Below are 24,924 nucleotides of genomic sequence, written 5' to 3'. Positions count from 1 at the left end.
GAACAAAGACACCTAGGTCAGAGATGCCATCCCAGTGGGAACACAGTAACAACAGATGCGGCTCCTCTCCTTTTCATGAAACAGAAAAATGGAGGTAAGGTAACGGGCCTAGCTGTCAGGACAGAAACTGCCTCTGAGCTGCCTCAGTTACATTAAACGCAGCCACCTAAGGGAGAAACCAGCAGAAAGAAAGGGCTGGGCAGAGACAGGGAACCTTAGGTTCACTCCCCCAGCCATGAGTCTAGCAGCTCTGATTTCTGAGGGGCAGAACAGAGCAAAGGGTCTGTCTCCCATGCAAGCAAGAGCCCCATTAGGTGATGCCTTCTCTCTTTTTTTTTTTTTTTTTTTTTTTTTGGTACCAGACATCGAACTCGGATCCTTACACTTCTGCAGCAGGCGGTGAAACCACTGAGCTAAATCCCTGGCCCAGGTGATGCCTTCTCTTTATCACCTCCTCCTCAGCAAGTCACCAACCTCCCTGGGCCCTGGTTTTCTCATGTGTAGAACACAAAGATAACGATTCCCACCACCTTCCTAAGATTCCAAGCTAGGAAATAGCACATTTAAGGAAAGATGCTTTGAACACTGGCATTAATACTAGAATGACTCTTCTCATCAGAGCTCTCTCTTCTGTTCAGTTTCCCAGATCTTACACAAGGGCTATCTCTCTCCAGACCTCAGTCTTCTCACCTATAAAATGAAGCCCTTGAGTTGAATGAATTTTCAGTGTCCTTCCAGCTCCAAATTTCTTGACTTTTGTGTTGGTTATAGCATGAATGGCAGCTGTTTCTCTAAGATTCCACAGTGAGCTGCACTCCCTTCCACCACATCACTTTTCAGTGTGTTATCATTGTCTTTCTTCCCATATAAATGATCTTTATTGCCACTGCCCAAGCAGCCTGCTCTCGGGATGGCCTCCAATCTACCTTCCAACCTTTCCCCTATGGGGACCGCTGCAAAACATGACTCTCCACATGTCCTCCATACTATACAATGAGCACCTCTCCTCTTCTCCTCTGTTGGCTCCCAATTCCTGATAGTATAAAGCTCCTGATGCCACTATTCAGGCGTCCTCATGACCTAGTCTGGCCAACTCACCAGACTCCTCTCCAACCCTTCCTGCCTCCCAGGTGGTGCTCTATTTGTAGTGAACTGATAAAAGTGCCCCTTGCCTCCATACATACACTGTGCATTTGTTCATGCTGTCCCCTCTACTTTAACTAATTCCCAGCAGCTCACACACTGTTCTTCTTTGTCTAGCTAACTCTTACTCATCCTCTGAGCCTCAGCTCAGGGATCACCTCCTGCAGGAAGCCTTCCCTACCTTATGGAGAGATGTTCCTCCTTTAGGGTACCTTGGCCCCCTGTGCTCCCCTCTGACATAACACATGGCACATCACATTGCTATCATCTCTTTCCACCAACACCTTCTCCATCCAATTATGAGTGCCGTAAAGCCAGGAATTATATAATACAAATCACAGAACTGTTCATCTGAGGGGCATAAGATGTGGCCCATACTAGGCACTCAATATTCCTTGCACTGACCTCTCTCTCAGAAATGGGGGACGTTCCCACATGATCATTCCTGCCTGCTCTCCTATAGCACACAGCTTTACAAAGCTACCATCAGTAATGCTAATTAATTAACCAATGTAATTATTATTAATATAGTTATAATACTGTGTGTTGAGCACTTCAGCTATGCCGTCTTATTGAATGCTGACAACCATGTCTGCGCTGTAAACAACCCATATCATCATGGTTGTCTTTAAATGGAAATTTTAGGAAAGGGCAAAGTTAGGCACTTTACATCACGATAAAATGACAGGTTTTGGGGCAGTTTTTTTGCTGTGGTGCTAGGGATGTAATACAAGCTCTCACATATGCTAGGCAAGAGTCAGAGTCACACCTCCCATACCTAATGACAATTCTAAAATGGTTTTACAGAGGAAAACATTGGTTGAATTCAGGTGAGTGCAATATACTATATCCTGGGATCTAGTAGGAAATCATAAAGCCTGAATATTCAGTCATATTACCTTTTTAAAAAAATATAAAAATCACATGGCTCCAGTACAATTACTGCATGTCAATAAAAAATAAGTGTAACTTAAAAATCATATAGCTCCAAAGAAATGCATTTGATATTAGTCAAACTGTACCTCTCAAGTGATAGTAGTGATAAATTTATCTAAAATGTTATAGAATAATCCTGATCAGCCGTGTAGCTCTGGTTTGTCATTGTTTTGGAAAGGATGTGATGCGGCTGTCTGCATGCTGCTGTTTTCTTTGCTATGCTCCACCTCTAGGGGGCAAGGCAGTCCATCTAATATTTTCCATCCTCAGCCTTCAGTTTTCCATCCTGATCAGAACCTTAATAAGTATGAAGAGAAACCAGGAAAGTTTCTGACACATTTTTATGAGGGGCAAGGGGACGAAAACAGGAATCATATATCAGAAAACAAATTTTTATCCCTATTTCTTCCCGGAAAAATAACTGAGGCTCTAAAAGTATATTGATGCCTAGAGTCAGACACAGTCCTCTTTCCAAGGCCCCAGATTTTGAACACTAAGGTCCTAGGGAGCTTCAGCTCCTAAGCACTTGGGAATAGGTTTCCTTGTGTAATGCTTGCAGAGAGACCACATACCTTGAGGAAGTTAGAGCTACTAGCAAATCATCTTGCCCCAAGAAGAACTAAGTCATTTATTTATCATTCTTCCCAATGACCAATGTTTTATTATCCTGCCAGGGAATACATCAAGGAATAAGCCAGAAGGGCCAACTCTTATTCCCACCCCAAAACACTGTACCCAGGGTATGCACTCAATAAAGATTGGGTCATTACAGAGAAAAAGGAGCGGTATGGGGAGCTGAGAGTCCTGCTCAAGTGGGAGAACACTTGCCTACCTTAAACAAATCCCTGGGTTTGGGGTGGGTCACTTGACAGATAACTAAGCAGCTTCCCACTAGGCTAGGTGGGCCAAACACAGGTCCTATCCTATACAGGCCTTCTTGTACCATTGAGAACAGAAGTTTTTGCATCAAGGGTCAAGATCACAGCATGGCACAGCCATGGCATGCTAGGGAGAAATGACAATAGCAGACTGGCCTGTATGTCTAGAAAATATCATTCAACTTTGCTTCTTTGTCATTCTATGAATTGGGAGACTAGTGGGTGTGAGAAGCAAAGAGAATAAAGGACAAATGACTCCCGGGAGAGGAGGAAAAAGCCCCTGGAAAACCAGGACAATTCTGAAATTTTCATTTCTCTCAACAAGAGTTCTAGAACAAAAAAAATATGAGGTACCCCAGCCATTAGTTCACCAGGACTTAATGAGGCATTCATCTACAGACTGAGCAGCTACTATGTGCTGTACTGTATGTTTCCAAGCTAATTTCTCCTTCCTTCATGCACCCAGCACCTAGCACAGGGCTTAATGCATAACATACACTCATTAAAAGTCCCTTTGTAGTAGGGGAGACATATAATGTAAACAACCATGAAGGTATAATAAAAAAGGGCAGATTGCTCATTTTAAGAGTCAGACCATCAAGAAGGACTGAGCATCCAGAGGCACCAGAAAATAAACATGGGAGAGGTGACAGCTGAGTTCAGCCTGGAATCGGATAGAGCAGTCTGGGAGAAGGAAACAGCACAAGCCAAGTTCCAGAGGCTATTAGAAGCCTGGGGCAAGCAGATCAGGGTGGCTAGAGTGTGGTCTGTGGAAAAGAGACTATAAGAGAAAGGAAGTTGGGGGCAGATCCTAAAAAGATCATGCATGGCAGGTGGAGGAGTTTGCAGGCCAAAGAGAGAATAAAAATACAGCAGCCACACTGTACAATGTAGCCTGGCTGCATGTCAGAGGCTTTACAAAACAGGTGAGTAGGTCTATTAGGAGACTATGGCTAAAAATTGAGAGGTGAACATGAGCGGGAGCCTGCCTTTTCTCAAGTGGTGGTCCTGGGAGCTCCAGAGCCACACCGGGAATGGCTTCCATGTGGTTAAACCCCACGTGTTGGAGGTAGGAGTGTACCATTGGCTTGGGAGCCACACAGCTCTGGGTTTCACCCAGCTGTGTAATCGCAGGCAGGTCACAGTCCCTATCCGATCCTTATTTCCTCATCCAAAAAAATGAGTTTAACAGTCACACCCACCTGGCAAGGATTCTGAACAAGTGAGATAAGAAGCAGTACTGCTGCCAGGTATGATGGCATACACTTGTAATCCTAGAACTCTGGGAGGCTGAGGCAAGAGGACTGCAAGTCTGAGCCCAACCTGGGCAATTTAGTGACTTAGTAAGACCCTGCCTCAAAATAAAAAAATAAAAAAGAGCTGGGGATATAGCTGTGTGAAGGCCCTGGGTTCAATCCCCAACACCACAAAGAAGAAGGAGAGGAGGAGAAAGAAAAGGAGGAAGAGGAGCTACAGCACGGTGTAAAGGAATACCACAGACCCTGGAGCCTGACCACCTGTGCTCCTCTGAGCTCTTTCACAGTTCTGCCACTTATTATTTAAGCGACCTTACATATGTTATCCAGCCTTCCTAGGCCTCAGTTTCCTCATCTGTAAAGTGGGGTTTATAATAATCTTTACAATAAAAGCTTCATGTGAAGACAGAGTAAATTACTACATGGAAATTGCTTAGAACAGTGCCTGGCACACAGTAAATGCAATAGAAAAAGTTGGATACTGTTATATAAAGCCACATAGGGCAGTGCCTGGTACACAGAAGGCTGAGATCCACTCAGTACCCATTCGGCCTCTTCACCATGTTCCAAGCCTTTACTATGCTCCCAGTAAATTCAGAGGCCATAGTAGGTAGGGCTGAGATACAGGAAGGGAAGAAGCAAGTGGCAAGGCTAGGTCTGTTGTGTTCCTCTCAACCCCTTTCATCAGATACCAAGGGACCTTTTCCTACTGTCCAGGTCTTCAACCAGTAGCCTGGTTGCCCTGATTCCTCTGTGCTCTGCCTCTCAGCACCCTTGCTACTAATTTTGTCCTGAGTACCATCCTTATTGCATGATGGACTTGCAACCCTGTCTCTCTATCTTTGTTTTTTTATTTTTTAGTTTTGGTACTGGGGATCAAACTCAGGACCTTCCGCTTGCAAGGCAGGCGGCAGAACCACTGAGCTAAATCCCCAGCCCTGTCTATCTCTGAAGGGGCTCTGCAAACACCAAGAGCATAGTGTTTGCTCAGCCTGGTAGCCCCTCCTGTGCTAAGTACACAGCCAAGAAATGTTTGTGGATGACAACGACCCCATTCTTGCCCCGTATGTAGACAGAGAAGCAAGACTCCTCTAATTTTTACTAAACTCAACATGATCATTTCTCCCATAAGCATAAGCATAATGCTCACAACAGTGTGGGGAAAGGAGATAAATGATTTTTTCCTCTTGAGAGGAAGGAGAGACCCCATGGGAAAAGGACCCAAGACACCAAAGGAGACAGACTTTCCCAGAGCCTCTCCCTGGGCCCTCCCCTCTCTCTTACTCCCTTTCAGTGGCTTCAGCCCCTGCAGGGAGCATGCTGACACCTACCACCTGCTCCCGGCAGGGAGACAGCCAAGCAACCATGCAGTTACACCACACAGTGTCCTGGCTTTCAAGAACACCAGGGCAGTCCCTCTGGTTGTTGTTCTTAAATGTGAGCCAGCTTTGTAGTGTGGGTGGGGGCAAAGACTGGGGAGTTACCACCATGCCAGCTTCAGCCCACCACCAGCTACAGCCCAGCCAGACCTGAGGCCATGCAAAAAGTGTCTGGAATACATCTCTCTTCAGTGTGGGGCACACAATAGTGGCCCCTGCACTCATAAATCATTCCAGGCACTGGAACTGCAGGAGAGCTAAGCCAAGATCAACCACAAAAGTGGAGCTCTTCTCTAATCACAGGGAAGTGTGACCATTCCAGGTTAAAAAAAAATCTGAGCATTGGTCAGGACCAAGAACTACTAAAACAAAATCCTCATGTACAGAGGACCAGAGGGAGGTAAGGACCATCTTGCTCTATGCCGCACTAAGAAGGCCACACCCAGAGCACAGCAGAAGGGACACTGGCATCCTGGAACCTGTCCAAAAAAGATAGTGTGGGAGGATGTGGGAGCCCTTGGTAGCTGATAGGGATGGGGCCCAATATGACAGCTGATGTCCAATGCAAGGGAAGGGAAGTTCACAGGATTGGGAGTCTGTCTTATTAGTACCATGACCTCTGGTAGGCTTCACTTCTCAAATCCCTCTGTTTCTTCTGCTGTAATATATGGATCGTGGTGACAGATCCACAGGGTAGAGTTGTTGGAAGGGCTAAAGAAAGTTGCCAGGCAGAGTGGGCCCCAACCAATTTCAACTGGGCCCAGGCCCCCACTTTCTCCTCTTCATCCACCAGAGGGAGCTTGGGGACCAGGAGCCCAGCCTGTACCAGTTATGCCTGTCCTCCCCCAGTGCTGCAGCCTCTGCTGTCGAACTCCTACCCTGCCTACCCGGCTTTGGCAGCCTTCTCTCCCACTCCTTACAAATCCAGAACAGGCCTAGCAAGGGAGCCCTTGCAGGAGCAGCAGAAGCAGCATCGGCTACTGCAATACCAGATTCCCCTGAAGCCTAGCCAGGAAGAAAGTGGAAAAGAGGGAGACAGCCTTCTTTCCTCCTTGTTGGCTCCTCTATTCATCATCTCAGGCACATCTCCTGCTCAAGCTCTCTAGATATCTAAGGCTTTCCTGGCCTCTCCCAGTTCAATAAGTATCTGGGTCCTGAGGCGAAGATACTCCTAGGATTGGAAAACTCTAGTGAACAAATAACATGCCCTGGAGACAAGCAGACTTGGGTTTTAGTATAAGCTCCATTAGCAACTAGTAGCATAACCTTGAAAAAGGTCCCTTCATCTTGGAGCCTCAGTTTCCCCATCTCTAATAACACAGTTGCTAATGTTCAATGCACAGTGCTTGTTGTGAGGACCAAAAGAACTAATCACGGATGTTCAAATAGTATGTGGTTAGGAGAGGAATTCAAAGTATTACCTAAACACATTTATTAGTCTCGTAGGAAATGTGAAGCAAGGAAATCCAACAAGCAACCTAGAAAGTACACACAAAAAAAGGAAGGACCAAGAGGTAGTAGGCCTACAAGGTTAGCAGAAGAGCAAATGGGCTTCTAGCCAGCCAAGATCCATGTCTGCAGGATGGACAATCTTCGGCCAATGGAATCCTGGAATTGAAGAAGACTCAGCTCGTTTCACTGGTAGCAATTGAGGTTTTATACCTGATTCTGAAATGATGCTTTCTCTAGCTGTCCCACACCCCCACCTGGCCTCTGCTGGACACCTCCAACCAGCCTACCAGCCTACCACAGCCTACCACCGCTGCTACCACCCCCACACCTTGAAGCAATCTCTTGCATCACTGAGGGCCTGGTTGTAAAGTTTTTTCTGATTTTATCTCCAATGTTCCCAAAGTTCCAGGTTCTGTTCCCTGGAGCCACACATCACAAGCCTGTTCCCTCTGTTATACGTCTGCCCCTCTAGAAAAGGCTTCAGCAGTCAGGCTGGAGGACCACAATGCCCTATCCAGTCTTCCTCTGTCCTCACCCAACCACAGCTCTCTTCTGAATGGACCCTGATCTCCCTGCATCCCTCTTCCAGTGTGGTGCCCCAAAGTACACATTGTCAGTCCTCTGGCACTGCAGTGCCAGCAGCTCTATCTGGGCAGGTGAACCCATTCCTAGACCCCCAGCCTCCACTGGGGTGGTCCACACCAAGACTCAGAGAAAGGTGTGCTGCAGTAGGGCCCAGCTGAGTCCTCAAGCTGCAGCTGCTGCTCCTGGGGCCCAGCCATCACAACCCAGCAACCTAGCCTGCTGCCTCACCATGGGGGAGTTGCAGAGAACTGTCTCTCGGCAGATTTCCTGAGGCAGAAGGCTTCCCCACCCCCAGCCCAGCCTCCAAGAGACACTCCACCGGTTGTGGCACATGGTAAGACCAGCTGAGCACTGAGAGGAGGGGGAAGCCTGTCCATTCGCTGGAAGACTTCAGACTTGCTTCGTAGTATGGCTAGGTTAGTCACAGAACCGTCAGATCTAAGCCAGAGTATTCCTTAAAGACCATCCAAGGTAGATCTTGCCTTTAAAAAAGATTCAGGGGAACTGATGGACTGAGAGAGGAAGGGACTCAGTCAAGGTCACAAAGCCAATCTGCAGCAGAGCTGAAAGGGGAACCCAAATCTCCTAACTTCCAGTCAGTGTTCTTTCTGATACAGCAGAAAAGCAGTAAGGGAGCCTTTAGGGCATTCCTGTGAGCCTGCACACCCTTGACTCTCAGGCTGATACATTTATCCCAACCAGCACACAAGGCATCTACATGGAAAAAGTGGACCCAGCCCATGTCCCACCAACCCAGGAGATATTGCCAAGGTGCCCCAAATAGACACACAGATCCCAGTCCTGGAAGTGTAACCAATTCAACAGAGAGATCTGTAGACTTCCCTTCCCAGCAGGGCTCTTTAAATGCGTGTTATTTTTCTTGAAGGGTGGAAAGAGGGTGGACTTTGAGGAACTAGCCAAGGGCCTGGCCTCCATCTTTGCACTCTCTCTCACCTTCACCCCCGCCCCCCAGGATGTGCTGCAGTTCCCTTCAGAAGAATGTCTCAGTCTCCAGCAGCCATTCTGGTTCCCACCTGCCTCTCTGGAAAAGAATGGAGCAGAGGCTGACTGAGGAGACAAGATCAAGCCAAAAAGGGGGGGGGTCTCCCTTGGTGCTCTGAGTTGACACCATCCTGCCAATAAAAATCTCAAGCATCGCAGCCAAAATAAATAAATAAATGAAAACCCATCCTCTGGCAAGGATACAGCTAAGGATTGAAGAAGAATGTGTGTGTGCGTGTGTGCGTGTGTGTGTGTGTGTGTGTGTGTGTGTGTGTGTGTGTGTGTGTGGCGCGGGGTGGGGGTAGGGGGGTGATGACTGCTTTAGTAGCTCACTGGCCGCAGTACTGGGAAAAAAGGGATGCCTGCATTTATCTGGCCAACCCATTGTGCAGTGGCTATGGAATGGGTGTCAGCTGGATGTGGGGGACCTAGCTTCCCTGGTTGGGACAGGAGAGGAGGACATGGAATCAAGCACAAGCTTCTTACTTTATCGGCAGGATAAGTTGGAGAGGGATCTAGAGGGTGAGAGCCGAGGAGTGAGGGGGAGGTGTCTGGGGGTACAAACACATTCCTTACTTTCTCTGGAGGGTTGTAGCCGGGCTGGTGCTGGTACTGGTGCTGTGGCCTCCGCCGGCGCCAGGGCTGGAGCTCCTGGATGCGCCACGGCTCAGCTGGCCCCGCTCCCGCGGTGGCCGCGGCCCCACGCCCACCGCCGCGGAATAGCCGGCTTCCTTCTCACGGCCCGGGTGCGCTGGCCCGGCCTCCCGCCCGCTACGCTCGCGACCCAGGGCTGGGTTCTCGTGGTGCAGGTGGCACTGGGCCACGTCGCGCTCACGAGCCGTGTAACCGGTAGTGTCCTGGAGTGGATAGGAGGCGTCCCGCTCCTTGTCCCGATACACAGCCTCCCGGTTCTGATAGGCGCCGTCCCGGTTCGGGTAGCCCACGTCCCGGGCCGCCTGGTGGAACTGGCTCTCTCGCAGCTCGCGGTGATGGAACTGGGTCTCGCGCAGGTTCTGGTACTGGCTCTCACGGCCGGGGATATCCCGCGCGCCGTGGGGGTCCCGGTGTAGCTCCCCGCGGTGCAGCTGGCTCTCCTCCCTCAGGTCGCGGTTCTCCTGGGTGAGCTGGTCCAGCTGGCCTTCCAGCTCTTCGATGCGCCGCCGCTGGGTCTCCAGCAGCTGCTGCTGGCTCTCGATGATGTTGTTCAGCTCCAGCAGGTACTCCACTGCCCGGTTGGGGCTCTCGGATCCCGGGCCACCCGGGGGCCCCGACCCCGCCTCCATCCTGGCAGCCCAGGGGCAGGGGAAGGGGCAGGAGAGCCCAGTCCCCGCTCGCTCACGGCGCCACCCTCCCCCGGGCCCAGCCGGGGGAGGGGGCCGGCGGGACGCGAGGGCGCGCACCGGGCTCGAGGGCCCGGGGGCCCGGGGGGGCCCGGGAGACAGCGCTGGGGCCGGCGGCACGGGGAGCAGGAGCTGAGGCTACCGCTGCCGCCGCCGCCGCCACCGCCAGTGCTCCGAAGGACGCGGCCCACGGCGCTCCGCCCGCTGCGGAGTCACTGCGCAGCGCGGCCGCGCGGGACCGCCCCGGCCGCCTGCCCGCCCCCCGCCCCCCGCCCCTGCCCCCACCCCTGCCCCCACCCCTGCCCCAACCCCGCTCTCCTAGCCCTTCCCCGCGCGCCCCACCTAAGGCCGCCACCCGCTTTGGCAGCTGGACGAGCCGACGCCTGGCCGGGGACAGCCCTGTTACAGCCTGCGTGAGATCTCTCCATTTCACCCATTCTAGGGTCCTTACCTAAGGCAACCTAAGGAAGCCCTCCTCTTGAGCTCCACATCCTTCCAGTCCATCAGGCCCAGTATCCTCATTCAAGCCATCCCAGGAACACCCATCCCAGACATTCCCAGGTCCAGGCAACACATATACTCCCTATGCTCTAGGTTTGCCAACTGCAACCAGTGTCACATTCCCCATCCCAGCTAACCCTTGGACCCTCTATATCTCAGGCGACCTCCCTCCAGCCCTCATGATGGGAAATCTCTGGGCTCCCATCCTAGCCAGTCCCTGGACCTTCCCCAGCCACCCGTGTCCCTCCAGTCTGAAGCTTAACCACATCCCAGACAGGCCCTGGAACTCTACCCCACCATACACACACACAACAGGCATCGCTGCTCCAGCCAGCCCCTAAACTCTCCATCATTCAAGCCAGATTCCCATCTCACGCAAGCCCGGGATTCCCCATCTTAGCCAGTCCCTGGATCCTCCAACCAAGGCAGTTCCAGGATCTTCCATCTCAACAAGCCCTGGGACTCCCCCATCACAGCCAAGCTTGAGATCTAAGCTCCATTCTTTCAACTCTCATTTCCTGCTCTCCTTTGGAAATGCTCTCTTCTTTCATTCCACCATCTACATTCAATGAAATTGTACCCATCCTTCAAGACTTAACTCAAATGCCACCTTACTGAAGCCAACTCTGATTTCCTTAGTGAGATGTGCTTGTTCTTAGGCACACTTCTTCCCCCCTCGACCTCCCTTGACTTCCCACTGCACTTCCTCTGCCCTGTCCCTCCTGGTGTTTTCAGGACAAGTGGAGCTTGGCTTTATGACACATTTGTTTATGTTCTTGTTTTTTTACTTTTTATATTTTTAATTGATAAAAATAACTCTCCCCCCAAATAAAATAACTCACATTGGTTAAGTTTTCAGCACTTTTATATGTTGATTGAAATGCAGTCATACCTCTTCTAGAGGAAGCACAATTTTGTAAGCCAGATCAAGAACTTTTTATTTTCCCCCATTAAGTTTGTTGGTACATTTTCGGTATACAATACAGTTACATTCATCATTGGGATCTTGTACCATTACATGAGTCTCTTGGTTCTTATTTTTTTTCCCCTTCCCTTGCCCTCCCTTCACCCCTTCCACCCTTCCCTATTTGCAAAGACCTTGCTTCCATTTCTTTTCCTCGTCTCATATTTTTTCCTTTCTCTTTCTTCCCTTCCCCTACCCCTCCCAATTCCCCTACTCTTTTAGACCTTTTCTTCCTGTTACACAATATCAGTTATACATTTTTTAAATTACAGTATCAAGATCTAGGAGACATTACCACAGATTTTACAGAATTTAAAAGGATATAGACAGCATATTACAAAAATCTTTTTTGAAATAAATTTGACAACTTCTAAGAAGTACCTTGGAAGACACATTAATGAAACTAACTCTAGAGGAAATATAAAATTTGAATAGCACCTATTAAAGAAAGTATATTCCTAGCTTGAAAACTTACCTATATGACAACAGCAGGCTCATAAACATTTTAACTGATAAATTATATCAAACAATTAAAGCAGAAAAAAGAAGGAACACTTCTCCCCTCATTTTAGGAACTCAACATTGTGCTAATCCTAAAACTGGATAAAGATAATAGAAGAAAAAAGTATGAACATAGATAGAAATTTGTTTAACAAAACAAACTATTAGAAGTCAGATCTGGCAGGATGTAGAAAGTGGTTTTGTTATAGGGATGGCAGTGTTGGTTCAGCATTGGAAGATCCACCCCCCAAAGTCATCATTTTAACAGAGGAAAGGAAAAAGCCATATGATCCTGTCACTAGTTGGAGAAAAAGTATTGGACTAAATTCTACAGCTGTTCATGGTAAAAGCTATCAGGAGACTAGAAATAGAACAGAACCTTCTCAACAGATTAAAGACATGTACTCCATACTTCCAGCGAGAACGCCTTACATAAATGGAGAAGATACAATGCTTTCTCCTTAAGATGGGGAACAAGGGCAGATATGCTTACTCTTTATCTGTCCATTAAACTTTGAAACCTAGTCCCCACCAAAATAGTCTGGCAATAAAACAATACAACTAGGATAGGATTGGCATGACAGAAGCAAAATCTTTATATGTAGATGAAACGATCATCTACAGAGAAAATACTAAGAAATCTCTAGGAGCCCCTAGAACTTGTATTTGAATTTAGGAGGATTAGGAAACACAAGGTATATATAAAAATTCAGGTCTGTGTATACTTGCTATAAATGAAGAATTGGATATTGAAATTTTAAAGTTATGTAGGAGTACAAAGGACCTAGAAAAGTTTAAAAAAAAAACAGTATTGGAAGACGTTTAGTACCTAATTTTAAGACTTCTTCTAAAGCTACAGTAATCAAGGCAGTGTTGGTGTAAGGAAAGACATATAGATCATTTGAATAAAACAGAGAATCTAGAAATAGAACCACACATATATGGTCCACTGAGTTTTGAAAGATTATTTAACATTAGCATTTTATAGAATATAAACTCACTTCAAGATCCGAGGAAGAGATAGTGTTTTCAGCAAACGGCACTAGAACGCCTGGTATCCGTATATAAAAAATTAACCTCAACCCTTTTTTTCCATACATGAAAATAACTTGAAGGGATCTATGAACCTAAATAAGAAAGCCTAAAAGTATAAAACTTGAAGAAGAAATTATAAGGGAAAATATTTATAAATTCAGGGTAGGCAAGAACTACCTAGGATACAAAAAACATGATGTATAAAAGAAAAAAATTGATAAATGAGATTCCATCAAAATTTAGAACTTTAAATGATATAATTAAAATGAAAAGTAGTCCTTAAACAGACTATATTTACAATGCATATAACCTATGACCAGAATATATAAAGAATTCTTAGAGCTCATTAATAGACAACCCAATTAAAATGTAGACATAAGAAGATGATAAATAGCCAGTATAGCACAAGGAATGGTGTGCAACTCTAGGATCAGAAAAATTATGTTCTTGTTTTAATGTCATCTTACAGACTGGACTCTTTAAAACCAGAAACATATCTCAACTTATCTTTGTGAGCAGGTTGGGATAGGAGGGAATGCAGGAAAGCATGAGTTTTACAGTCAGGCAAAACTGGATTTAAATTCCATCTGATCTTCCATTTCCCTATCAATAACACTTAGCTCACAGGGACATCTTGGGAGGAAAAAACATGCAAAGACAACTTGCACAGAAAAGACAACCCACAGAATGGGAGAAAATATTTCCAAATCATATCTGATAAAGGCCTTGTATCTAGGATATGTAAAGAACTCTTACAGCTCAATAACAAAAAGACAACTCATTTTTCTAATGGGCAAAAGATCTGAATAGTCATTTCTCAAAAAAAGACATACAAATGGTCAGTAAGCACATAAAAAGATGCTCAGCATCACTAGCCATTGGGAAAGTGCAAATCAAAAGTACAGTGACCTTTCTATGCTACTTATCAGGCACTGTCCTGGGTTCCCCATTTTCTTCTAACTGAAAGGGAAATATCCAGAGCCCTTGATGTCCTGCAGCTGAAGAAGGAGAATGTCCTTAAATTCCTTGCAGCAGGGGCTCACTTAGGTAGCTTCCAAATGGAACAGTACAACTATAAAAGAAAAGTCATGACATCTATTTCCTCAATCTGAAAAGGAGCTGGGAGAAGCTTCTCCTATTGTTGCCATTAAAAACTTGGCTGATGTCAGTGTTTTATCTTCCAGTAATTCTGGCCAATGGGCTGTGCTGAAGTTTGCTTCTTCCACTGGGGCCACTCCTATTGCTAGGCACTTCCTTTCTGGAGCCTTCACTAAACAGATTCAGGCAGCCATCCGGAAGCTGTATCTGCTGGTGATTATTGACCCTAGGGCTCTCACAGAGCCGTCTTATGCTAACCTGCCTACCATTGCTTTGTGTGACACAGATTCTCCTTGGTGCTATGTGGACACTGCCACCCCCTGTGACAAGGGAGCTCATTCAGTGGGCCTGATGTGATGGATGCTGGACCAGAGTGTTCTGCGCACATTGGGACCCTTTCCTGTGAATACCCATGACAGCTCATGGCTGATCTCTACTTCTACAGAGATCCTAAAGAAACTGGAAAGGAAAAGCAGGCTGCTGCTGAAAAGGCTGTGATTGAGGAGAAAGTTCAGGGCCAGTAGACTACTCTAGCTCCTGAGTTTTCCACCATTTAACCTGAGGTTGCAGACTGGCCTGAAGGCATTCAAGTACTCTGTGCCAGTCCAGTAGTTCTCTCCTATAATTTAGCATGCTCAGCCGGCCACCAAATGCTGGGCTGCCGCTCCCACTGTTCGGGCCACAAAGGATAGGAACAACCACTGTGGTTTGAAGGTCTCCTTCCATAGTCTTTTGAACAGAAAACAGAAATAAGGTTAATGGAAAAAAAACAAGTTTCTTAAACACACCTACACACACACACATACACAATGAGGTGCTACTTCATATCCACTTTTATAGCTAAAATCAAAAGGACAAATGATAAGAAGTGTTAGAAAGCATGTAGAGAAATTGGAACCCTTGTTTATTGCAGGTGGGAGTGTAAAATGGTGCCATTACTTTGCAAAAACAGTTTGGCAGTTCTTCAAAATGTTAAAGCACTGAGTTGCCATATGACCCTGCAGTTCCACTCTGAGGTATCTATCCAAGAGAAATGAGAACATACATCTACACAAACACTGGTATGTGAGTGTTCATAGTGGCATTCATTATGAGTAGTAATAATAATAGCCAAAAAGTGGAAACAATCAAATGTTCAACCTATGAACAGATAACCAAAATGGTATAACCACATAATGGAATATTATTCAGTTGTTAAAAGGAATGAACTACTGGGGCCGGGGATTTAGCTCATTGGTTTTGCCGCCTGCTGTGCAAGCGCAAGGACCAGAGTTCGATCCCTGGTACCCGCCCCCCAAAAAAGGAATGAACTACTAATACATGCTGATACATGAATAAACTGTAAAAACACTACAAATGAAAGAAATTAATCATAAAAGGTCACATATTGTATGATTCCTATAATATGAAATCCCAGAATTGACAAATCTATAGATACGGAAATTAGAGTATTGGTTGTCAGGGGCTGGGGCATAGGTGGGTTGTAGGGAAGGATTGCTAACAGGTATGGAGCTTATTTGGAGAGGAACAAAAATGTTCTAAAATTAGATTGTAGTGATTGATGGTTGTACAACCCTGCTAATATACTAAAAACTACTGAATCATATGCTTTAAAAGGGTATGTGAATTATCTCAACATGTCTGGGGGTTTTTAAACCACCTTGCACAGAGCTAGAACATAACAACAATTACAATAGTAGCAACTAACATTGCTATGGTGCCTACCATGTGCCAGGCACTGTGCTAAGCATTTCACATATATGAACTTGGTGAATTCTTATGATAATCCTATGAGGCATGTATTGTTATTACTTCCATTTTATAGATGAAGAAAGTGAAACAGGGAGGTTGAATGACTTCCCCAGAGTCATAAGGTAGCAGTCAGGATACTCAGCTGTTTCCTTCTTATTACTTTGTATCTTTTCCCAATCCCTTGCACAAAACAGTCACTCTGTAAATGTTAAAGTAATATATTCATTGAATATTTCTATTCACCCAGCAAACATTTGCAGAGAATGATTCATATCCTAGGCAACACCTGCATTCCTGTCCTTATTCCTGCTTCTATCACTCAGATTCCCCCTGGGTTTGAAGACAGATAAGCACTAAGATTCATTCACAAAATACTTACTGAGTGTCCACTATGTGTCAATCCCTGCTCTAAACACTGAGGATACAGCAATGAACAAAATAGACAATCCCTACCCTTATAGTATTGACATTCTAGTGGGAGAGGGAGACAAGAAACAAATAGAATGTATACAGCTTGTTGGATGATACTGGGTTGAATAGTGCCCCTCCAAAATCCATGTCCACACAGAAACTATGAGCATGACCTTATTTTGGAAATAAATGTCTTTGCAGATGTAATCAAGTTAAGAGGAAGTCATATTAGATTAGCGTGGGTCCTAATCCAATGACTGATGTCCTTACAAGAGACTGAAAATTGAACACAGAAATACATATGAGGAGAACGCCATGTGAAGATAGAGGCAGAGAGTGGAGCGATGCATCTATAAGCTAAGCAATGCCAAGGACTGCAGCAGCCACCAGAAGCTGGAAGAGGCAAGGAAGGATTCTTTCCTAGAGCCTTCAGAGGAAGCATGGGCCTAGCAACACCTTGACTTTGGACTCCTAGCTCCCAGCACTGTGAGAGACTTGATTTCAGTTGCTGTCAGCCATTCAGTTTGTGGTACATAGTTACAGTAGCCCTAGGAGTCTAATATAGATGTTGACAAGTGCTCTGGAGAAAGACAAGGCAGCAAAAGATGATGGAAAACCAGGGGTGAATGAGATATAGTGTATGCCCTCGGGGAGCTCCCAGTCTAGTCAGAGAGCCACAGCCATAAGTCACAAACATGCCTAACAAGACATAATGTAGAAAACACCAGAGTTGGGGCACAAGGCTAGAGTGCTGTGAGGTCTTTATGGATGTAAAGATGTGTGAGGTTAGGATATGTAATGTATGTAATGAGCTTAAGATATGGATGTAAAGACATGTAAGCTTAGGATTCCAGCAGATGGAAGCGTTAGAGTTGAGCATGACCTGCTGGGCATGGCTACACATGCCTATAATACCAGCTATTTCAGGAGCCTGAGGTAGGAGGATCACAAGTTTAAGGCCAGCCTGGACAATTTAGCAAGACTGTCCCAAAATAAAAATAAATAAATAAGAAGGACTGGAGATATAGCTCAGCTCTCCCTTAGTCCAATCCCCAGTACTAAAAAATAAAAAAGGACCCAATGAACTGTGTGGAGTGGGAGGAAAGAAGCAATCAGGAACCATTTAGGGAACCACACATAGAATCTGGTTGAAGAAAAGATGAAAGATGCACGTGTGTGAGTGTGTGTGTATGTGTACCTGTGTGTGTTGTGAGGGATATTAGACTCCATTGCTATACTAAAAAATCTGGACCTTCTCTTACAGGCAATGAAAAATCATGGAAGATTTTTGTTTTGGAGACAGGGTCTCACTATGTATCCCAGGCCAGCCTCAAACTCGGGGTGATCCTCCTGCCTGAGCCTCCTGAGTCCTGGGATTACAGGTGTGCACCAGCATGCCCAGCCTCATGAAAGTCTTTTTGAGCAGGGAAGTGGATGATAGGTGGAGGGGGTGCTCACATGGGTATTATATGCACCAAATATTTCTCACTACAAGATGACTTTAGTATTGATTCATTGTTGTTTAGCAGAAACTGTGGAACGACCTTCCTTTCATGTATGTCCCAGAAGCCTCAGTCCTTGGTCTGATTGCTCCAATTCCCCTTACCCTGGGCCAGCTTTGCCAAGAAATGTGGAGCTAGAGTAGGAAAGAGCCCTGAAAACCATATCTCACCACTGCCAGTCTCCAGTCAACAAGATTGTCATGATGCTGACATTTTCCTCAGATCCAACAGTGTCATCTGTTCAAATTGGGTTTGCCTACTGGATTCTATGAGCAGACCTTCTCCTATACTTGTTAGCTGCCAAGCACGAGATAGAAAACTCAAAATTAAAAAAAAAAGAAGGGGCTATAGATATAGCTCAGCTGTAGCATGAGTGCTTAGAATGTTTGAGGCACTGGGTTTGATTCCCAGTACTGCAAAACAAAGCAAAAAAAGTTGGTCTTTCCCTTAGAGAGTATAGAATCCAGAAGTATCAGAGCTGAAAGGACCTTAGAGATTAACTCATTTTCCAGAGGAGGATGCTAAGAGCCAGAGAGAAATGATTGGCACCTAATTGCTGTGGTCAGTGACCACCAGGCCACAGTTCTTTTCTTGAGCTATTTCCTGGGGTCTGGTGTCCCAAAGAATCTTAACAGTGTAGACTTTGAAGGGCAGAAAGATAGGAAAGTGGCCCCCTGTGAGGAACACAGAAGAAAAAGGAAGAAGGAAGACACTCTTCTCTTGGGGATCCTTACTGAAATAGCGGTGTTTAAAACTGAGACACCATTTGGCTAATTAATTCATTATCCTTCCGGCCCTCTTCCCCTTCGTGGGGGATGGGGTGAGATGTAACCAAAGTATCTGTCAGCCTCAAACAGCTTCACAGAAAGCAATCCTCATAGGCTAGTCTAGAGTTTTGTTTTGGGGGAAATTTTTTCTCTGAAGATGATTTGTAAGCTTGATCCTGTCAGAACATAAAACCACATAACTCAACGTGTTTCCAATTTTGTCCTAGCTGCCATAAAACTTTGAGCCAAATTCAGAGTCCAATTATAATCCAGTTCATTTTAGGTACCTGGCAACATCTATTTGTGCTTCCTTTACATGGTTCTCTGGTCTGTTTTCTTCCACATTTTTATCCCTAATTGTCTTTCTCTCATGTTATAAACTGATGAGTCTCCTAATATCCCCTTTAAAGTAGGCAAGATATAAATCTTACATAAACTAAACTACATTTACAGATGCTAAGGGGATCTGAAACAATGAAGAACATTTGAAGGAACAGATGATATTTGGCCTAGAGGAGAGCAGCCTTATGAGGACATTATTCCTGTCTTCAAATATCCAATAGGCTGGGGGGGGGGGCAATGTAGTGGAATTATTCTGCTCAGCTCCAAAGGGCATAGCCAGAAGCAATAGGTGAAAATTACAGGGAGATAGATCCTAGAGAGAAGAAACCTTTCACGGTCAAGACTTAGAAACAGGGTGTGTTCACTGTCACGGAAGGTTTTCAAACAGAAGCTGAATGACTTCATTTGGAGGGTCTACTGCATTGGAATGGAAAGAATAGATAGAGGGGTTGAATGAGATTATTTTAAAGCCCCTCAGCCTTGAAATATGCAAAACAGTCCTAGATGTAGAACAAAAGACTGGAGGGAAGAAGAAAGGTGTGGAGGAGGAAGAGGAAAGAAACAAAGATTCAAATACTGGAACATTCTAGCTAAAAGCAGTGAACCCTGACCACTCCACAGATACTTATAAAAGGAAGAATAGTCCATAAACAGAAATAAAGCCCTAATTGCCCCAGTCCTATTCCAGGTGACTCTTATAGAGCAAGAGAAAGCTACAAGTCCATTCCATTGCTCCCCACCACCATCTCACTGGCTATTGTTCAAGGAAGAACAGGTAGAGGCTGTTAGAGCTGGAGGGGACCTTAGAGATCAGGTAATCTAAACTCATCATTTTTTAACCTGATAAAAAGAGGCTCAGAAGCCAGGCATGGTAGTACTTCTTTATAATCCCAGCACTCTGGGAGGCTGAAGCAGGAAGATCCCAGGTTCGAGCCCATACTGGGCAATTTAGGTACTTAGCGAGACACTGTTTCAAAATTTTTTTAAAAAATGGCTGGGGATGTAGCTCAGTGTGTAGGCCCTGGATTCAGTTCTCGGTATGGCAGTATACCCCACCCCCCAGAAAAGGCTCAGAGAATGGAAGGGGCTAGTCTAGTTGTTGGCTACTTCATCTTACCAGGAGCTGCTTAAAGGAAAGGACAATTTTATTAATTCCCCAACCGGCTTGGCCCTGGATCCTTGAACATGATGGGTACACAGTAAGCAGCTGGGAGGTTGAACTGCCTCGAAGAGCTGGAGCTAGAAGGCAGGCGGTTTTTTTGTTTTTGTTTTTGTTTTTTGGGGGGAGGGTTGTAGAACTAAGGATTGAATCCAGGGCCTTCGCACTGAGCTATATACTCCCAGCCCTTTTTTAATTTTTTGAGACAGAGTCTCACTAAATTCCTCAGGCTGGGCTTGAACTTCCAATCCTCCTGCCTCAGCCTCCCAGAGTGCTGGGATTAAGCGTGCCACCAAATCTGGCTGAAGCTAGACTTTTTATACTCAGACTATGATGCTTTCCTTGACAGCCTGTTATTCAATTCTACTCTATAAAGATTTTGTCTGTACCTTTGTGTCACAGGCCTAGAGCCATTGTGAGAGAGTAACAAGAGGCAGGCTGTGCCCCCAAGGAGCAAACACTCATTCCCTACCAATCCTTGCATACAGTACTTGCTGTTCTTTTGTCATGGAAAGCTCTTCCCTTTCTGCTTTTGCCCACTTACTGCCTCTTATTCCTTCAGATCCCAGTTCAAATGTCAGCTCATCAGTGACATCTTCTCTCACTCCCAGACTAGGCAGATCCCTCTTCTTAGTTCTTTTCCTTCTCCTAACTTGGCAAGTTTGTAATTACATATTGATTCACACAAGCCTTTGTTTGCTTCCTTCCTGCCTCCTTCATTGGACTATTAGCTCTCCAAGGGCAGATATATTGTCTGCTGTGCTCCCTGCTGTACACTATGGGTCTGGAAAAAAGCCTAGCATATGAGGGGTAAACAAGAAGCGATCCATGTTTGTTGAATATCTGAATCACATCCTAATGGGGTATACAGATAGATAAATCATAACTACAATTCAGTGTGATAAGAGGTATAGAGTAACACAGAAATCAATTCTTTGGGATGAAGGAAGCCAGCTCCTGGATCAATGGTGCTGGCCTTGGATGGCTTTGTGGAATGTGTACAGTGCCAGACAACCAAGGCCTGGGGAGAACACCACAGCCTGAGAAGCAGGCAGTTCTGCCACAGTAGGACAGCACCTGAGTGCTGACTGGCCTTCTGGCACAACTGACAGTCAACCACAGGGCTCAGCAGAGCCAGAAAGAAGCTCCTGGGATTGAGGGTTCGCAGACCTTTCTGTTCCTCAGCATTCTCCTCTCCAGGAGAAAGACTGAGAGGATGGATTGTTTGGTCCTGAAATTACGGAACAGCTCTGCACTTTTTGGGTGGGGTAAGTGACTCCCAGGCATAAGAGAGTGTTGCCCTCTAGTGGTAATAATGATGATGAGGAGGAGGAGGAGGAGAATGATAATTAGTGCCCGCAGTCTTCGCTAGTGTTATCAACTGGCCCTGTTTGCCTGGGATTGTTTTAGAAAGTCCCACATCCCAGGAAACCGCTAAATCCAGGGCAAACTGGGACAGTTGGTCATCCTACTCTGTGATGGTGTGCAAAGCAATTGGCATGCATGTGACTTTATTAGATGGCTCCTAACTCCCAAGGCCAGGAATCAGGATTCAGTTTGCACAGATGTGTGGAGCTTTAGAGATTTAGTCCATTTTCCACATGAGGAAACAAGCCCAAGAGAGAGGAATAAACTCCCTTGTTCAACATCACTTTACAAATTAATGTCAGAACCGTAATAGCATCTAGGTGTCCATATCTACAACCTGCTACTCTCTACCTGGGCCTGGAATGTTCTCAGTTACTCTGTCACTTTGTCGAGGTCTCCCATCTTCCAAGAGGCCTTCTCTAAACTACCCAACCCTTCAGCCTTTCAGAAAACTCGCCCCTCTGAAAGCCTGAAAAACTCATTTGGCAATTAGCATACGCTACAGGTACTGCTTTTTTTCTCTATAAATATCTTTTTTTTTTTAGTTTATTAGTGCATGTGTGTAATACATAATGTTTACATTCTGTTTGTGGAGTTGCTACATGTACATAATGCATCTTAATTCCTTTTTTCATCCCCTCTCCCTTCCTTCCCTCTGGTATTATTTTTTTTTAAATCTTTTAAATGTATAGTGAGAAAAAAAGGGATGCTCATTGGCCTCTCAACCCTATCATCAGAGATACAGGGGAGGAGAGCAACCTCTGCTTAGGAGAGCCTCAGGTGCCCCTTGTTTGTCCAGGGCCCCGAGGATAGGCCATCTGGCACTGTGGAGCAGGGAAAGAAGCAGGAGACTTCTGCAGTCACCAGGTGAAATGGATTTGAGAACCAAGAACTGAGGAGAGGTGAGAAGGCAGCCCCGCTGCTGCAAGAGGAAAGCAGAGTGGTATCCCACTCCAGGGATACCATCAGGAAATGGATTCTTGTTTCCATGCTGCCAAAATTGCAGTGTCCTTTTCTGCTCCTCTAGTCCCTAACAAGGACCCCCCAAATCAGCTCTTGCCTCTCCTCTCCACTGAGACAAATTTGCAAACTCCCACATCTCTGTGGAAACGGCAGAGAGCAGGAGAGAAGAAAAAAGGAGAAAAATCCACCCACATGCCAACAAACTGGAAAAAAAATAACCCAGGCCTTGTCTCACTCAGCTGTTGGCTTGCTGCTCCCTCCCACTGTGGCGGCTGCTCCTGCCTCCTGGACAGGGACCTGGATCTGTTCATTTCCCTTTCCCATCCTGAACTGGCTTTTGTCAATTCCCCCTTGCCTCCACCCCTACCCCAGCTCTGAGAAAGGGTCCTGGAGCTGGAATAGAGTACTGGCAGAAACATCAAATACTTGTGGTCAGTCATAGATTCTGTGTCCATCACTGTACCTCCAAACCATGGAAGGAAAACTTCTCCCCTCCCAGGGATATAAGTTAAAAAGATGGAGCACCACCCACAAGCTCGCCTCCTAGGCCACTTCTCCCTCAGATGCTGTTCCCTGCTTTTTTGCTCCTCCCTCCCCCAATCCTCCTCCTCTGCCATTTCTCTCCACCATTTTCAAGTTCTGTTTTCAATATAACCCCCTCCATTTCCACCTTTTTGTGCCTTCACCTTTCTTCACTTTCTGCCCCAGTTCTGGGCACCAATTAAAAAAAAAACATAATGGAGTATGTTGCTAGGGAAGGAGGGGTCACTATTAGGAACTGTTGAGGAAAATGGAAATGTTTAGGCTGGAGGAAGGAGCCTTTTGGATAATCTTGTTTTACAGCTGAGGTGATGGAGGCCCAGTGAGGGGAGAAGACCTGAAGCAGAAGAGCGGACAGCTTTGTTCTGTGGGCCTCCAGGAAACCAAAGTCGGAGTGAATAAAGATATGAGAAAATAAATTTAAATGACAATTTTGTTTCTTCCATCAAAATCCTTATTCCTATTATTTCATTTCCTTGTCTTACTGTACAGGATTTCCAGTTCAATGCTGAACATAAAGGGTAAAATGGGTATCCTTGTCTTGTTACTAATTTAAGAGAAAGATTTTAATGTTTTACTACCCGTATGGTGTTTGCTGTAGGATTTTAGCGGAGACTTTTTAATCAGGTTAAGGAAGTTTCTTCTTATTTCTAATATGCTAGAGTTTATTTGGGAAAAAAGACTTCATTTGTCATGAACAAGGGTGAAGTTTTGTCAAATGATTCCTCAGAATCTTTTCTAATGATCATATTTTTTTCCTCTTCTAATCTGTTTATATGGTCAAGAGTGCAGCATTTAGCTCAAAAGAAAGGTAAAATTTCGAACATACAAAACTATCCAAAGAGCCATTGGCTACCTCATGGGCCAAAATAGTCAGCTCCAAGTTATAGAAAATGTTGAAGCACAAGTGCAGCCATTCAATAAAAGATTTAGCTATTGGCTACTGTTTCAGTTACCTGGCATTCAGTGGTAAAGGAAGCTTTAGCTCTTCTGGAGTTTTCAAGAAAAGATGATAAACACAAATAACCAAATAAATACATGCACAAACAAGATAATTTCAGAAAGTCAGAAGTGTTATTAAGACACATTTATTTTAAAAACAGTGCAAAAAGAAAAAAAGAATTAAAAAACAGTGCAAAGGTGGTGTGATGAGTTCAGGCTGGGGAACCAGATTAGTCAGAGAAGGACTCTCTATGGAGGTGAGAGTTGAAGTGATCTTCAATGACAAGAAGCCAGTCATTTCATGAGGATCTTAGGGCATGACATCCTAGGCAGAGTGAGACCCAAGGTCGAAGGTGTTAGGATAGGAAGGAGCTTGGTGTATTGACGGGACTTTGAAAGAAGCCTGACTGGAGACAGCAAGAAGGAAGACTAATACTACATGAGGCATGAAATGAAGTTTTTGAGCAAGACTGTGTAGGGCCATATCAGCCTTAAAGGCAGTTAGATTTTATTCCAGATACAATAAAAAGCCACTGGAGAGTTTTGAGCTGGGAGTGGCATGATCTAAATTATGTACTTAAAGCTTACTCTATCTGATGTGTGAACAATGGATTCTCGTGAGGGCAAAACTAGAAAGAGGGAGGCTAGTTAGGAGGCTAGTTCAGAGACCAGTTAGCAGTACAGACAAGCGACCATGAAGGCATGTGGTAGAATAGTGATGGGGGAGAAAGCTAAGTAGCAGATTCAGAATATATTTTTACCTGAACGGTGCTATCAATCAACTTGATCTAACTGACATTACAGAATACTCCACTCAACAACAGCAGAATACACATTTCTTCTCAAGCTTGAATGGAGCAACTTATCAAATCAGACCACATTCTGGACTATAGAACACACCTTAACAAATTTAAAAGAACATAAATCATATAATATATGCTCTCACACCACAATGGAATTAAAATAGAAATCAGTAACAGTGAGATTGATGAGAAATTTCCAAATAGCTGGAAATTAAACACACCATGCCTGGCCATAAACAACATATTTCTAAATAACTCATGAGCTGAAGAAGTTTTAAGATGAATTTAAAATATTTCAAATTAAC

The 24,924-nt window shown here is 45.2% G+C and overlaps 1 protein-coding gene and 1 pseudogene across 4 annotated transcripts in view; one reads left to right on the top strand and one right to left on the bottom strand.

Annotated features, from left to right (window-relative positions):
• The window catches only part of Iqsec2 (IQ motif and Sec7 domain ArfGEF 2), a 123,718-nt gene that overhangs the window by 77,325 nt on the left and 21,469 nt on the right, over positions 1-24,924 (bottom strand). For 2 of the 4 annotated variants that reach the window (XM_013068778.3, XM_004873507.4), the window contains exon 1: positions 9,208-10,146. The exons of 1 other annotated variant lie outside the window; for it this stretch is intronic. In XM_013068778.3, the coding sequence (XP_012924232.1) occupies positions 9,208-9,914 (707 nt within the window). In that variant the 5' untranslated portion in view covers positions 9,915-10,146. Of the gene's footprint in view, positions 1-9,207; positions 10,147-24,924 lie in introns of those variants that run through there. One more of the 4 variants, XM_013068780.3, reaches the window with a different exon arrangement.
• Positions 13,520-14,682, top strand: LOC101725431 (small ribosomal subunit protein uS2 pseudogene; annotated as a pseudogene).

The sequence above is a fragment of the Heterocephalus glaber genome, unplaced genomic scaffold, assembly GCF_053883595.1.
Source record: "Heterocephalus glaber isolate CG9 unplaced genomic scaffold, H.glaber_assembly_v1.0 deba00001545, whole genome shotgun sequence".
NCBI lineage: Eukaryota > Metazoa > Chordata > Mammalia > Rodentia > Bathyergidae > Heterocephalus > Heterocephalus glaber.
This window is presented reverse-complemented; position numbering and strand designations above follow the sequence as displayed.